Here is a 13,117-nt window from a genome sequence, read left to right as displayed (position 1 = left end):
CAAGAGTTTATATAGAACAAATTCAGGTATGTTTATCCTCATTTTGTTCCGTTTGCTTCCGTTTAAGAAGAGTAAACAGAAGCGGCGGAATGAATACACCCCTGATCACGTAAACACAGTTCACATTCATAACAGCCACGTTGTATTCCTTCTCTTCCCTTCGATTGTGGACTTCAAGGCACAACACATCAGCTGTATGTGACCAGCTGAAAAACCTTTCCAAGCCAAACCATATCACTGCTACACACAGCCTACATCGTTGTCACCATATCAGCTAAAGTAACGTCATAGTCAACATAGCTAATAGAACTAACGCATTATTATAAACTGGGTGGTTTGCGCCCTGAATTCTGATTGGCTGAAAGTCATGGTATATCAGACGGTATACCACAGGTATGACAAAACATTTTGTTTTACTGCTCTATTTACGTTGGTAACCAGTTTATAACATCAATAAGGCACCTTTGGGGTTTGTGGTATATGGCGAATATACCACGGCCAAGGTTTGTATCAAGGCACTCGGCGTGGCGCATAACATCAGCCGTTGTATATTGGACATATATTTCAACTCCTCAGGCCTTATTGCTTAAGTAAACCCGCTACAATCATGCAGTAACGTTAGTGTACAGTCAGTAAGAAGTTACACTGACGGGCCTGGTGGCAATAAATTAGTAATAACAAAAGCTTCCCTTGACTTGGAAGAGTTCCAGTGCCGTGTTGGAAAGTCATGGCCAGCAAGCTAACATAGCAATCTGTGTTTGAGCAGGGTGTTTAAATAGGCTAAACTAGCTAGCTGCATTTTCTAGCTAAGTAAATGAAACTGAAAGAAATACAAATTCTCTTGCTTCTTCATTTTGGAAGAAATGAATTTGGTCAAAATGATTGTTTCTCTCTCTCTTTGAGTCAACTACTCACCGTGTTGTGCACTACAGTGCTAGCTAGTTAGCTAGCTGTAGTTTATGCTTTCAGTACTAGATTAATTACCTGATCCTTTAATTGGGTGGACAACATGTCAGTCCATCCTGCAAGAGGCTGGAGGACATCCTCTGGAAGTTGTCATAATTACTGTGCAAGTCTATGGAAGGGGGTGAGAAACATGAGCCTTCTATGTTTTGTTTTGAAGTCAATGTACACCAGAGGAGGACGGATGCTAGCTGTCCTCCGACAACACCACGGTGATGCCCTACAGAGTGCTGTTGAGGCTACTGTAGAGCTTCTTTGCAAAAGTGTGTTTTAATCAGTTATTTGGTGACGTGATTATATTTAGTATATTTTTTAATTTAAAAAGGATCCCTTTTTTAAATGTTTTACTAATTTAATTAAGAAATTCACTGAGGAGGATGGCCCTCGCCTTCCTCTGAGGAGCCTCCACTGCACAGCACAAAGGAAATGCTAGAGCAAGGCTTAATGCATCAGAATCAGAGCAGACTATAGCCAAGTACACAGGGCTAGCCTATGCTATATTTCTCTGACCCGAAAACAGCCTAATCGTGTAGCTAATACACATGTATTAGCCTAAACATTCATATTTATTAGGGATGTCAGACAACAAAATTGGTTGACAGTATTTTTCTATATACAGACAAACACACCCTATGTATTTGAATAAAATCCACTACATATGCACTGAGCTTGTCTGATGCTTTAAGCACACTATTTGATAAAATAATTAAGACTAGGGTTGCAAAGGGTCGTAAACATTTCTGTAAATTTCCTGATTTTTTTCAGGAAATTTTCCATGGGAAGTTAAGCCCAGGAATATTGCTTAAATTCATCAAAAAAGTTAGCTTATAACAGTGAACTTTTTTTGTGGGATACACGTAAGGCAATTCTAGTGGAATTCAATGGAATTGCAACCCTCTGCATGCAGAGTGCATTATTCCATCACATGTACAGCTGATTCTCAAGATCTTGCACACTAATGAGATGCTATTTAGCCCACACTACTACACTGTTTGAGACAAGGACTACATGCTTTATGGTAAGTTTTGATTACAATACTGGGTGGGGTGAATATATGACATTCATGATTAACTAGTAAATAGCAGCCTAAGTGTGTTAAAATAATTTCTAACAATTTCTGCTAGTTAGTTTTTTCTACCATATGGGTTTCAGCTTGCTTGAGCCTGCTAACTGAGGTGTTAATTCACTCGTTTCCATACATGTTTAATTTCAAAAACTTCTTACAAAGGAGTTGTTCAATCTAACTGCTTAACTATTTATCTGTATATGGAATTGTATTTGGGCTGTTTTTTTCTAATTATTTTCTAATATTTACAGGAATATGGCATGGGCACTATCTGATGTGTGGAGACATTTCACTGCAGCTAATGTAGAAGGAAAAGATGTCTATATTTGCAAATATTGAGCCAAATCATGTGAAAAATGCAACAAAGATGTAGAATCCTCTGGCCAAGTGCATAAAGTTCCCTCAGCGTTCACAACAAGCAACCTCTGACAAAGGTCACTCTACTTCTATTCGAGGTGAAAATTGACAGCATGAATGAATGAAATCAATGTAGAAATATATCTCAATATAGAAATATAGGCCTAAGTTAGGGTATTAAGACTAAACAGGATGTGCTCTTAGTCCTACAGCTCGATGGTGGTTACACAAGGTTTCTATACTTAGCCTACTAATGACATTACTTATTCTTATAGTGATGATCATAATTTTAATCAAAACGAGACCAAGAAAAAGGATATAGGAGCGAGAGTTGTGTGCATTTTATTTGTGACAAACAGGTGCTGTTAGATTACACAAAATCAGTAGGCTATTAAAACAAACAGGCAACAGAAGCAGGATGTCTTTTTTCTGCAGAGAGATATATATATATATATATATATGATTTATAAAGCCAGGCACATTTAACAGTTAGGCTATTGATTAGACCCAATTAAGTTGGGGTTTCCGCTCTCGTCAATTTTGTTAGAGAATTAGGCTAAGGTAAGGGCCGTTTCTGCTGTCTCCGCCGCATTGTTCTCAATCCCAATATGCTGCTTAACTTTGCTATTATGCACATAGCAACATATGGAAAGGTGTAAATTCCACAGCGTACTGAAGACTATTTCAGAACCGCGGACAGCGACCAGAATCCAAAGTGGGAGAAAGCGCATGTTATAAAATAATGATTTATTACTGTTGCAGCATTATTCTTACATAATATAATCATATACAATTTAAGTATCAAGTCCTACAGTGGACTGTGCCATCCCCGTGGCCTCTACAATGGATTACACCACTAAGACCAGCGCCAATCAGACAGGGGTCTTGTGCACCAAAGAAAAATAAATGTGTGATTGCTTGACTAAAGAAATCTGTCGACCAAACCATTGACCATTAAAATGGGGTCAGCCAAATTCTACAGGACATTCAACATATCTTATAGGGTGCTGTCCTGTAGAGATGGAACAATAGGTGTCCAAATCAATGCGTCGTTACCTATTGCGTCGTTACCTTACCTAATCAATGCGTCAGTAACCGTATTGAAAATGGCAAGGGTTACAGCATTCTGGGAGGGGAAACAAATACACGCTCAACTAATCCATCCTAAACCTAATGTGACCTAACAGTCCAATAGTGTAATGCTGCTCTTAAAATAACCTACAGACACTAAAGCCTATGCACATATGTACGTCTCTATGTAAAACCAATTAAAAGGCCACGTGATAAAGTATGTTGGTGTTTTGGTGCATCTCTCTGTAAAAAGACTACCTGACCTATGGCATAGCCTACGGTCGTTACAATGAGGCTATGCACCAAATCAAGATTAGTAGTCTACCAATTAGAAGACATGGTTTAATCTATGCTAGGAAAAAAAATCATTAATTTAATTCCAAACATAGATGTGCTAAATAAAAGGGGTCTTCAACCATTTTTTGCCCAGGGACCCCTCCCTGGTAAACCGGCGACCAACAACGTACATTAGAAAATAGCTTTCACATCAAGGCTTGACTTCTTTTTTGGGGGGGCCACTTGTCCTTTAGACAAGTAGGTCAGATTCTTTGACAAATGCTCAACTCACTTGTGTGTATATACAAAAATGTTTTTTAAAGATATGGACATCATTGTTGGCTGATGCAAGGAACCACTTTACAAAATAAAAGCCTGTCTCAAAATACACCACTGCCCCTTTAAGGTTCTCCTGGAGGATGGTTGGCCATCCTTCCTAGCCTATAAAATATTGCAACATTACAATTACAACCAAATACTAAAGTAATTCCCTCCAGGGCTCAAAATGAGTGTTTTCCGTTGTCTCTTCGTCCCTGGGAAGATCACTTTTATTTTGTCTCCGGTTCAAAACAGACTGGGTCAGTTCTGGGACTGTCCCACTTACCTTCAAATGTTGATAACGTTGGATTTCTTCATATTATAAGCTCAACAATGCGCAAATGCCTGTTAATGCAAATGTTCCATAATGCAATAAAGTGTGAAAAGACGGTTCTCAAAAAGTGCCCCGCATATCCATTAGAAATTAAGAAAAAGATGCATCACCTAGCATGGGTTACTAATTATGACTATGATTACACCTTCGGCTGCTGGACAATGCAATAATATTAGTTTGAAAACCAATAGAATGAGAAAAATGCTGGTTTCAGTTACATTAAGTATTTCTAAAATAATTTCCTCAACATTTATGGTTGTATTTTGGCTACTTTGAAACAAGGTAAGACATGCTTCATAAAAATGACAAAATGTCCATGTTTTAAACAATTAAGTTAATGGTTAAATAATTTCAAAAATCTTGAGCGCCTCTGCTCAGATTCAAGGTGGGTGATGTGCAGCGAGCAACAGGCACTGTCCTTCTTGTAACCATTTGACCTAAACAAGCCATGTATGAGTATGTCGACAGAATCAATTTGGAAATTAATTACCCTTTATTATAATTTGTCAAACATGACTGGCATTTAGCCTATATTTATGTAATTAAGTCTCCTCAAATCCTCAAAGTTTGGCTACATTTTCTGGCTCCTCCCTCATGTCCAAACCGATGCTGACATGAGGCTGTATCCAATATGCATACAACCTACACCGAGTCTTTTTAAATTGTATTTATTTTCATGAAATGTATTTGAATAATTTTCCAGTGAATCGATTTGGGAGATAGGTCAAAATAATGAAACTCCCCACATTATAAATTGGAAGAGGAAGTGTAAATTCTAACATCGCCTATTAGCTAGAAAACACCAAACACATTTTCACTAAGAACAGAGCAGTTAAACAAAAGGTCAGCCATGTGTTGTCAAAAACAAAAATGTTCAAGTCAAGAAAGCTTACCAGCAGCCAGAGGCACTTGCCAAACTGATAGCTAATTCAAATTTGCTTTTTCAAAGCCTCGGTCAGATACTCCAGTGAGTAACTTTTTGGGGGAAATATATTTTTGCAGATCCCTAGAGGTCCCCCGGTTGAATCCCCCAGTGCTAAATGATACAAAACAGCCCAACATACAATGTAGGCTACCTGTAAAGAGATGAACAGTGCATCATTCCCTTTCCTTTGGAATAGAATTATTCTAATAAGAATGATTGGTGGGTAAGGGGGGGGGGGGATTCTGCCTTCCATCAGAACATGCTTTAGCAGGGATGTGTGCTGAAGGCTTTGTCTGTTCCAGAAATGGAATTCTGAAAGAATTCTGCCAATTGCACTTGGCTAAATAACTATGGATGAAGTACTCATATAAGCAGTGTGTATTAAAGACAAAGATAAACCGTATAGCCGTTGTGTTTTCAACTATCATCTACTGTCAAATGGAACACATTTTCACTCATGTAAATATGTAGAGCCTGTGCACGGTTTGTCTAAGCACATCCCTGTGTAATAACACAGGCCCGGGCCACACCAAGGGTGTCATTAGGATGAAGGAGCTACACTAGTCTACCTCTCAGAACAGGCTCAGAGAAGCACATCCACTAAAGGTTTCTAACCGCCAGCCATGACTTTGTTTGGAGACGCCACAGTGTTTCCCCTATTATTTAGGCAGGGTGGGGTTCTCCACCTAGCCCTGAAGCCCCTAGCCATAATACACTCCTCTTCAAAAGGGAATCCTAAAGAATTAGGACTAGCCATGGCTTCAGCTGAAAGCTACATGTTGGTACTACGAGACTGTTGCTTTGAGGAAAACTTTCGACCCTGTCTGTGACAAGGAGAGACTAAATAAGCACTGCACTATTACCCAGAACCCTCAAAATTAACAGAGATAGAGAACTAGGCTACAACCCAATACTGGTGGGATTTTAGAGCTAGGCTACCTGCCTCGACCACTACAGCTCTGGGTTGGGGCGGTGCAGTGAAGAGTGATTTGAACTAGCCTAAGTGAGTGACACATCTAGCCTAATTCACAGCAATGTGTTACCCCGCTCCCAGCAGTAAAATAAGTCAGTTCAGTTCCCATCTGAAATTGGTATGAACCCCCCCCCAATTGACTTTTTCTCCACCATAGAATCTGTATTGGACTTCCGTGTTTCACTGGCATTCATGGTTCTTGTTAGGCTACTCCAAACCATTTGGAATGCAAAACATTGCCAAAACAAGACAGAGGATTCATGTACAGTGAAGACACACTTTGCATACGGAGGCTGGTGGACACAGAGACAGATAATAGTTCTGCTGTTCTATTGGACAATCACTCTCCTCTGCATTACTTTAGTGTTCACATGAAAACACACAAGGAACAAAATGTCAATTTCAGTTTGAGCAGGGCGGTGGTGCTACTCTTGTTCCTCCACCAAAAACATTGTGTTGTCTTGACTTCAGGTAATAATAGGGGATGTTATGATGTCTGCTCCCCAGGCCTCCATACTGTAGCATAGCAGCAGGGGAGTCAAGGATGGAAGGCTGACCATAGGGGCTGACTTGGCCTGGAGCAATGGACAGAGAGATTTACCTTTGTTTAGGTTTCTCTTTCACGCCCTCCCCCTCTTTCCTTTTCACTGCATTAAAGATGCACTACACAGAAATCGCTCCACCATTTTATGGTTGCTAAAATTAGAACAGGTCACCTAATTTCAGTTTGTGTGACAAAACAAGCAAGTACAGTGTAGAGAATCATTGTACAATCTGAACTGCTGTGAAATACATTTTCCATCAGCTGAAAATACAAAATTTTTGGTTGTGTACAGAACGTAAAAAACACAAAAACTAAACTTAACAGGAAGCATAGAACTAGTGCACATAAAAACAGACCAACCGCTTCTTAAACTTCATTTGAATGAGAATGACAGATCTATAACTAATATTTATATGAATTTAGGCAGGTCGCCCAAACAGTTATATATTGAAGCTTTAAGTAGACAACGGAGATCTGGGTGGTCTTCAGTAAGCATGTGACGAAACAAGGATACATTTTGTTGTTTTTTAAACAGAAGAGGTAACCTACCTGCATTTGCCCCCCAAAGCATTACATACTAAAAGCTGCACATGTTATTATGTTCAAAATATTTTATCCCGTTTCGTGCATGCTGAACTCCAGCTTGGCCAAATGCACTGTACAAGAACAGCAGAGTGAAACAAAACAAAAACAAACATTTGACCCACTTCCCAAGTAGAGGTACAAATTGTTGCAATTCCTTGGCCAGTATGTTTAACTCCTTCTGTAAGTAGGTGAGTGTCACTGAGAAATTGGGCCTGGGTATTTCCACAGAACACACACAAAGTTTAGGGAATTCTAATAGTAACCCGAGGTGTAATCATTAGTCCAAACAAGTAAAACAAGTTTATTTTGGACAAATGCAGGCCTCTCCCAGTTTCCTTCCGTTTGCTAATGTTAAAGAAACGTTTCGCAATAGAATCCGCATAATGAATACACCCCAGATTAGTAGGTAATTACAGGTAAGGTTGATTCAATGCCAAAACAACTAATCCCACTTATTGGAGCAAGAACACACTGATCAAGAGGTGTTGCAAGCCAGTTTCAGACTAGCGGAGTAGAATGCACATAATGTTGACAAACAATGCAGGAAATAAGAATTTAGTAGAGCCAAAAAGTGCTGCCTGACTGGCTTTGTTTCCAAGTAGCAAATTCCACCCTATCAGAGGGTCGAACCTTACTTCCTCATTGTAGCAATGCGCGCTACCGAAAGCTGATTTGGAAGAAAGCTCGTTGACCCCCGAGCATCGCCCTCCCCCAACCAAAATACAGTAAAATAACGCGGGAGCGCGCATCTCAATGAAACGGAATCTGCGCTCATTGGTCGAGGATTCATTCCTGCTCGGTTTGACACTCCCTCTACAACTAACAGTGCCCTTTAAACAAATTATAAACTACAGATAAAACCACAAATACACAGATAACAGATAGATATAAATGCATTAATAAATAGTCAACGTATAATACAGAGAGCCGTGTAATTACATTCCGATGTAAACAATATTACATTGCGCTCAACAGTGACTGTCGAGAGGAAATAGAACAGTTGAAGACAAAACAAAAAGTCGCTCTGTGTTGCCCCTGATGGTCACAGCCCGAATTTGCGCAACGTAAATAGCGAAGAAATGAACAATAACAGAAATTGGTACCTGAAAACCCGCCTGTCGCTTCGGCGTGCATTTCTGAACATCCTTACCTACACAATGAATGAGTTTATGCCGCCACGAATCAAGATCCTGCCGAAAGCCTCGCCTCTCGATCGTACATTGCTGCCTCTTGCACAGACTCGCCATTTTCTACCGAGCACTCTCGGGAACGCGCGCGTTGGCAGAGAGGAAGCGCTAACATTAAGATGAGCGCGCACGCAATGAAGAATAGGCGCTCTACCGAGTGCGCACTAAACTGCTGTCAAAGCTCATTTGCGCTGTCGCACGCTACAAGTTCACATCTATTTAAAAAAATATATATATTAACCTTTATTTAACTAGGCAAGTCAGTTAAAAATGACTATTTACAATGATGGCCTACCCTGGCCAAACCCTAACCCGGTTGTGATACCGCCTGGAATCGAACCAGGGTCTGTAGTGCCTTAGACCGCTACACCGCACGGAAGCCTCAGATATTAACATACTTTTTTTTTAAATCTTGAATATAAATGAAAATTTGGATACCTAGTCGGTTCTCCAACTGAATGCATTCAACTGAAATGTGTCTTCCGCATTTAACCCAACCCCTCTGAATCAGAAAGGTGTGGGGGGCTGCCATAATTGACAACCACATCTTCGGGGCCCGGGGTGTAGTGGGTTAACTGCCTTGCTCATTTTGAAAAAACATGCATTTACTTTCTTTATTTTTTTACAAATACAAGTTGACAAATGTATGTTTTAAAATGCAATAACTGTACTATTGTAAGGCCTGTCAATTAGAACACCATTAAAACATTAAAATAATTAACGACTGCTATACATTTTTGCCTATTCAATTAGGCTAAATAGGCTAATTCATTATTCAAAAATATTGTGTCTCTACATATTTGAGCTAGTAATTGAAATAGGACCTTTAAAATGCAGCATTAATTCACTGCCCCATTGAACCATGTCTGCCAGAGTGCTGTAACACAGCGGTTCCCAAACTGTTTCACTCTGGGCCCCCTTATTGCATTGGGGAACATTCTGCCCCCCACCCTCCCACCCTGCGTGCGCACCACATCTATATCTATGGGGAAAAGCATTGTTCATGGCACAAACTGTTCACACCGCTCTTGTTGGCAGAGAGACATTTTAGCAGTTTTGAAGCAAATTTTCTTGCAATTCAAATCAAATCAAATCAAAGTTTATTTGCTGTGCACCGAATACAACAGTGAAATGCTTACTTACAGGCTCTAACCCATAGTGCGGAGAAAAAAGTATGTGTGTGTGTGTGTGTGTGTGTGTGTGTGTGTGTGTGTGTGTGTGTGTGTGTGTGTGTGTGTGTGTGTGTGTGTGTGTGTGTGTGTGTGTGTGTGTGTGTGTGCAGGTAAGTAAAGAAATAAAACAACAGTAAAAAAACATGTGAAAATAAGAGTAGCATGGCTGTATACAGACACCGGTTAGTCAGGCTTATTGAGGTAGTATGTACATGTGGATATGGTTAAAGTGACTGTGCATATATGATGAACAGAGAGTAGCAGTAGCGTAAAAAGAGGGGTTGGCGGGTGGTGGGACACAATGCAGATAGCCCGGTTAGCCAATGTGCAGGAGCACTGGTTGGTCGGGCCAATTGATGTAGTATGTACATGAATGTATAGTTAAAGTGACTATGCATATAAGATAAACAGAGAGTAGCAGCAGCGTAAAAGAGGGGTTGGGGGCACACAATGCAAATAGTCCGGGTAACCATTTGGTTACCTGTTCAGGAGTCTTATGGCTTGGGGGTAAAAACTGTTGAGAAGCCTTTTTGTCCTAGACTTGGCACTCCAGCACCGCTTGCCATGCGATAGTAGAGAGAACAGTCTATGACTGGGATAGCTGGTGTCTTTGACAATTTTCAGGGCCTTCCTCTGACACCGCCTGGTGTAGAGGTCCTGGATGGCAGGCAGCTGTGCCCCAGTGACGTACTGGGCCGTACGCACTACCCTCTGAAGTGCCTTGCGGTCGGAGGCCGAGCAATTGCTGTACCAGGCAGTGGTGCAACCGGCCAGGATGCTCTTGATGTTGCAGCTGTAGAACCTTTTGAGGATCTCAGGACCCATGCCAAATCTATAATTCTATACATTTGTCCATGTCTAAAGTGTGAGTAACACAAACACTACAACAACATATGGGCTAAAAAAAAACAGACTAAAAAATGTTACCTGACATTTCTGACAAGTTCTAAATAGCTGATGATGCACTACCCAATTTCGAAATTGCACCTTGGGCATTCTAGTACTACAACTTTCAAGAGTTAACTGAAAGCTGGACTGAGTTCCTTAAAAATATACACTACCGTTCAAAAGTTTGGGGTCACTTAGAAATGTCCTTGTTTTTGCAAAAGATTTGTCCATTAAAATAACATCACATTGATCAGAAATACAGTGTAGACATTGTTAATGTTGTAAATTACTATTATAGCTGGAAATGGCAGATTTTTTATGGAATATCTACAGAGGCCATTATCAGCAACCATCACTCCTGTGTTCCAATGGCACGTTGTGTTAGCTAATCCAAGTTAATCATTGTAAAAGGCTAATTGATCCTTAGAAAACCCTTTTGCAATTATGTTAGCACAGTTGAAAACTGTTGTTCTGATAAAGAAGCAATAAAACTGGCCTTCTTTAGACTAGTTGAGTATCTGGAATGTCAGTATTAGTGGGTTTGATTACAGGCTCAAAATGGTCTGAAACAAATAACTTTCTTCTGAAACTCATCAGTCAATTCTTGTTCTGAGAAATTAAGGCTATTCCATGCGAGAAATTGCCAAGAAACTGAAGATCTCGTACAACGCTGTGTGCTACTCCCTTCACAGAACAGTGCAAACAGGCTCTAACCAGAATAGAAAGAGAAGTGGGAGGCCCCGGTGCACAACTGATTAAGAGGACAAGTACATTACCGTGTCTAGTTTGAGAAACAGATGCCTAACAAGTCTTCAACTGGCAACTTCATTAAATAGTACCCACAAAACACCAGTCTCAACAACAACAGTGAAGAGGCGACTCCGGGATGCTGGCCTTCTAGGCAGAGTTCCTCTGTTCAGTGTCTGTGTTCTTTTGCCCATCTTAATCTTTTATTTTTATTGGCCAGTCTGGGATACTGCATTTTCTTTTCAAATCTGCCTAGAAGGCCAGCATCTTCACTGTTGACATTGCGAATGGTGTTTTGAGGGAACTATTTAATGAAACTACCAGTGACGTTATTTTAATGGACAAAAAATGTGCTTTTCTTTCAAAATAAGAACATTTCTAAGTGACCCCAAACTTTTGAACGGAAGTGCATATATTTATCTTGTACACTACATGACCATAAGTATGTGGACAACTGCTCTTTGAAAATCTCATTCCAAAATTATGGCCATTAATATGGAGTTGGTCCCCCCTTTGCTGCTATAACAGCCTCCACACTCTGGGAAGGCTTTCCACTAGATATTTTAAAATTGCTGGGGGGACTTGCATCCATTCAGCCCCAAGAGCATTAGGTCGGCACTGATGTTGGGCGATTAGGCCTGGCTTGAAGTCGACGTTCCAATTCATCCCAAAGGTGTTCGATGTTGTTTATTTCAGTGCTCTGTGAAGGCCAGTCAAATTCTTCCACACCGATCTTGTCAAACCATTTCCGCATATGGACCTAGCTTTGTGCACGGGAATTGTCATGCTGACACAGGCAAGGGCCTTCCCCAAACTGTTGCCACAAACGCCTAGCCCAAGCCATGAAAAACAGCCCCAGACCATCATTCCTCATCCACCAAACTTTACAGTTGGCACTATGCATTGGGGCAAGTACCATTCTCCAGGCATTCACCAAACCCAGATTAGTTCATCGGACTTCCAGATGGTGAAGCATGATTCATCACTCCAGAGAACTTGTTTCCACTGCTCCAGAATTCAAAAGCAGCAAGCTTTACTCCACTCCACCTGACGCTTGGAATTGTTCATCGTGATCTTAGGCTTGTGGGCGGCTGCTCAGCCATGGAAACCCATTTCATGAAGCTCCAGGCTAACTGTTCTTGTGTTGACGTTGCTTCCAGAGGCATTTTGGAATATTGTTGCAATGGATGGCAGACTATTTTTATGCGCTACATGCTTCAGCACTCAGTTGTTCCCGATTTTATACACCTGTCAGCGACTTGTGTGGCTGAAATAGCCAATTGCACTAAATTTGAAGTGGTGTCCACATACTTTTGAATATACGTATATAGTGCATTCAGAAAGTATTCTGACCCCTTGACCTTTCCCACATTTGTTAGGTTTCAGCATTCTTCTAAAACAGAGTCAATTGTTTAATACTCCATAATGACAAAGAAGAAACATATATCACATTTACATACAGTAAGTATTACTCAGTACTTTGTTGTATTATCTTAGGCAGCGATTATAGCCTTGAGTCTTCTTGGGTATGATGCTACAAGCTTGGCACACCTGCATTTGGGGATTTTCTCCCATTCTTCTCTGCAGATTCTCTCAAGCTCTGTCAGGTTGCTGCACAGCCATTTTCAGGTCTCTTCAGAGATGTTCAAGTCCGGGCTCTGGCTGGGCCACTCAAGGACATTCCCGAAGACTTGTCCCGAAGCCACTCATG

The 13,117-nt window shown here is 40.7% G+C and overlaps 1 protein-coding gene across 5 annotated transcripts in view; it reads right to left on the bottom strand.

Annotated features, from left to right (window-relative positions):
* The window catches only part of LOC109881414 (ligand-dependent corepressor), a 59,411-nt gene extending 50,734 nt beyond the window's left edge, over positions 1-8,677 (bottom strand). For all 5 annotated transcript variants that reach the window (XM_031804714.1, XM_031804715.1, XM_031804717.1 and 2 more), the window contains exon 1: positions 8,563-8,677. In XM_031804714.1, the coding sequence (XP_031660574.1) occupies positions 8,563-8,659 (97 nt within the window). In that variant the 5' untranslated portion in view covers positions 8,660-8,677. The remainder of the gene's footprint in view (positions 1-8,562) is intronic.
* Between the last annotated feature and the right edge of the window lie 4,440 nt (positions 8,678-13,117).

Source organism: Oncorhynchus kisutch, linkage group LG25 (genome assembly GCF_002021735.2).
Source record: "Oncorhynchus kisutch isolate 150728-3 linkage group LG25, Okis_V2, whole genome shotgun sequence".
Taxonomy (NCBI): Eukaryota; Metazoa; Chordata; class Actinopteri; order Salmoniformes; family Salmonidae; genus Oncorhynchus; species Oncorhynchus kisutch.
Note: the sequence above shows the minus strand (reverse complement) of the source record. Positions and strands in the feature narration are given on the sequence as shown.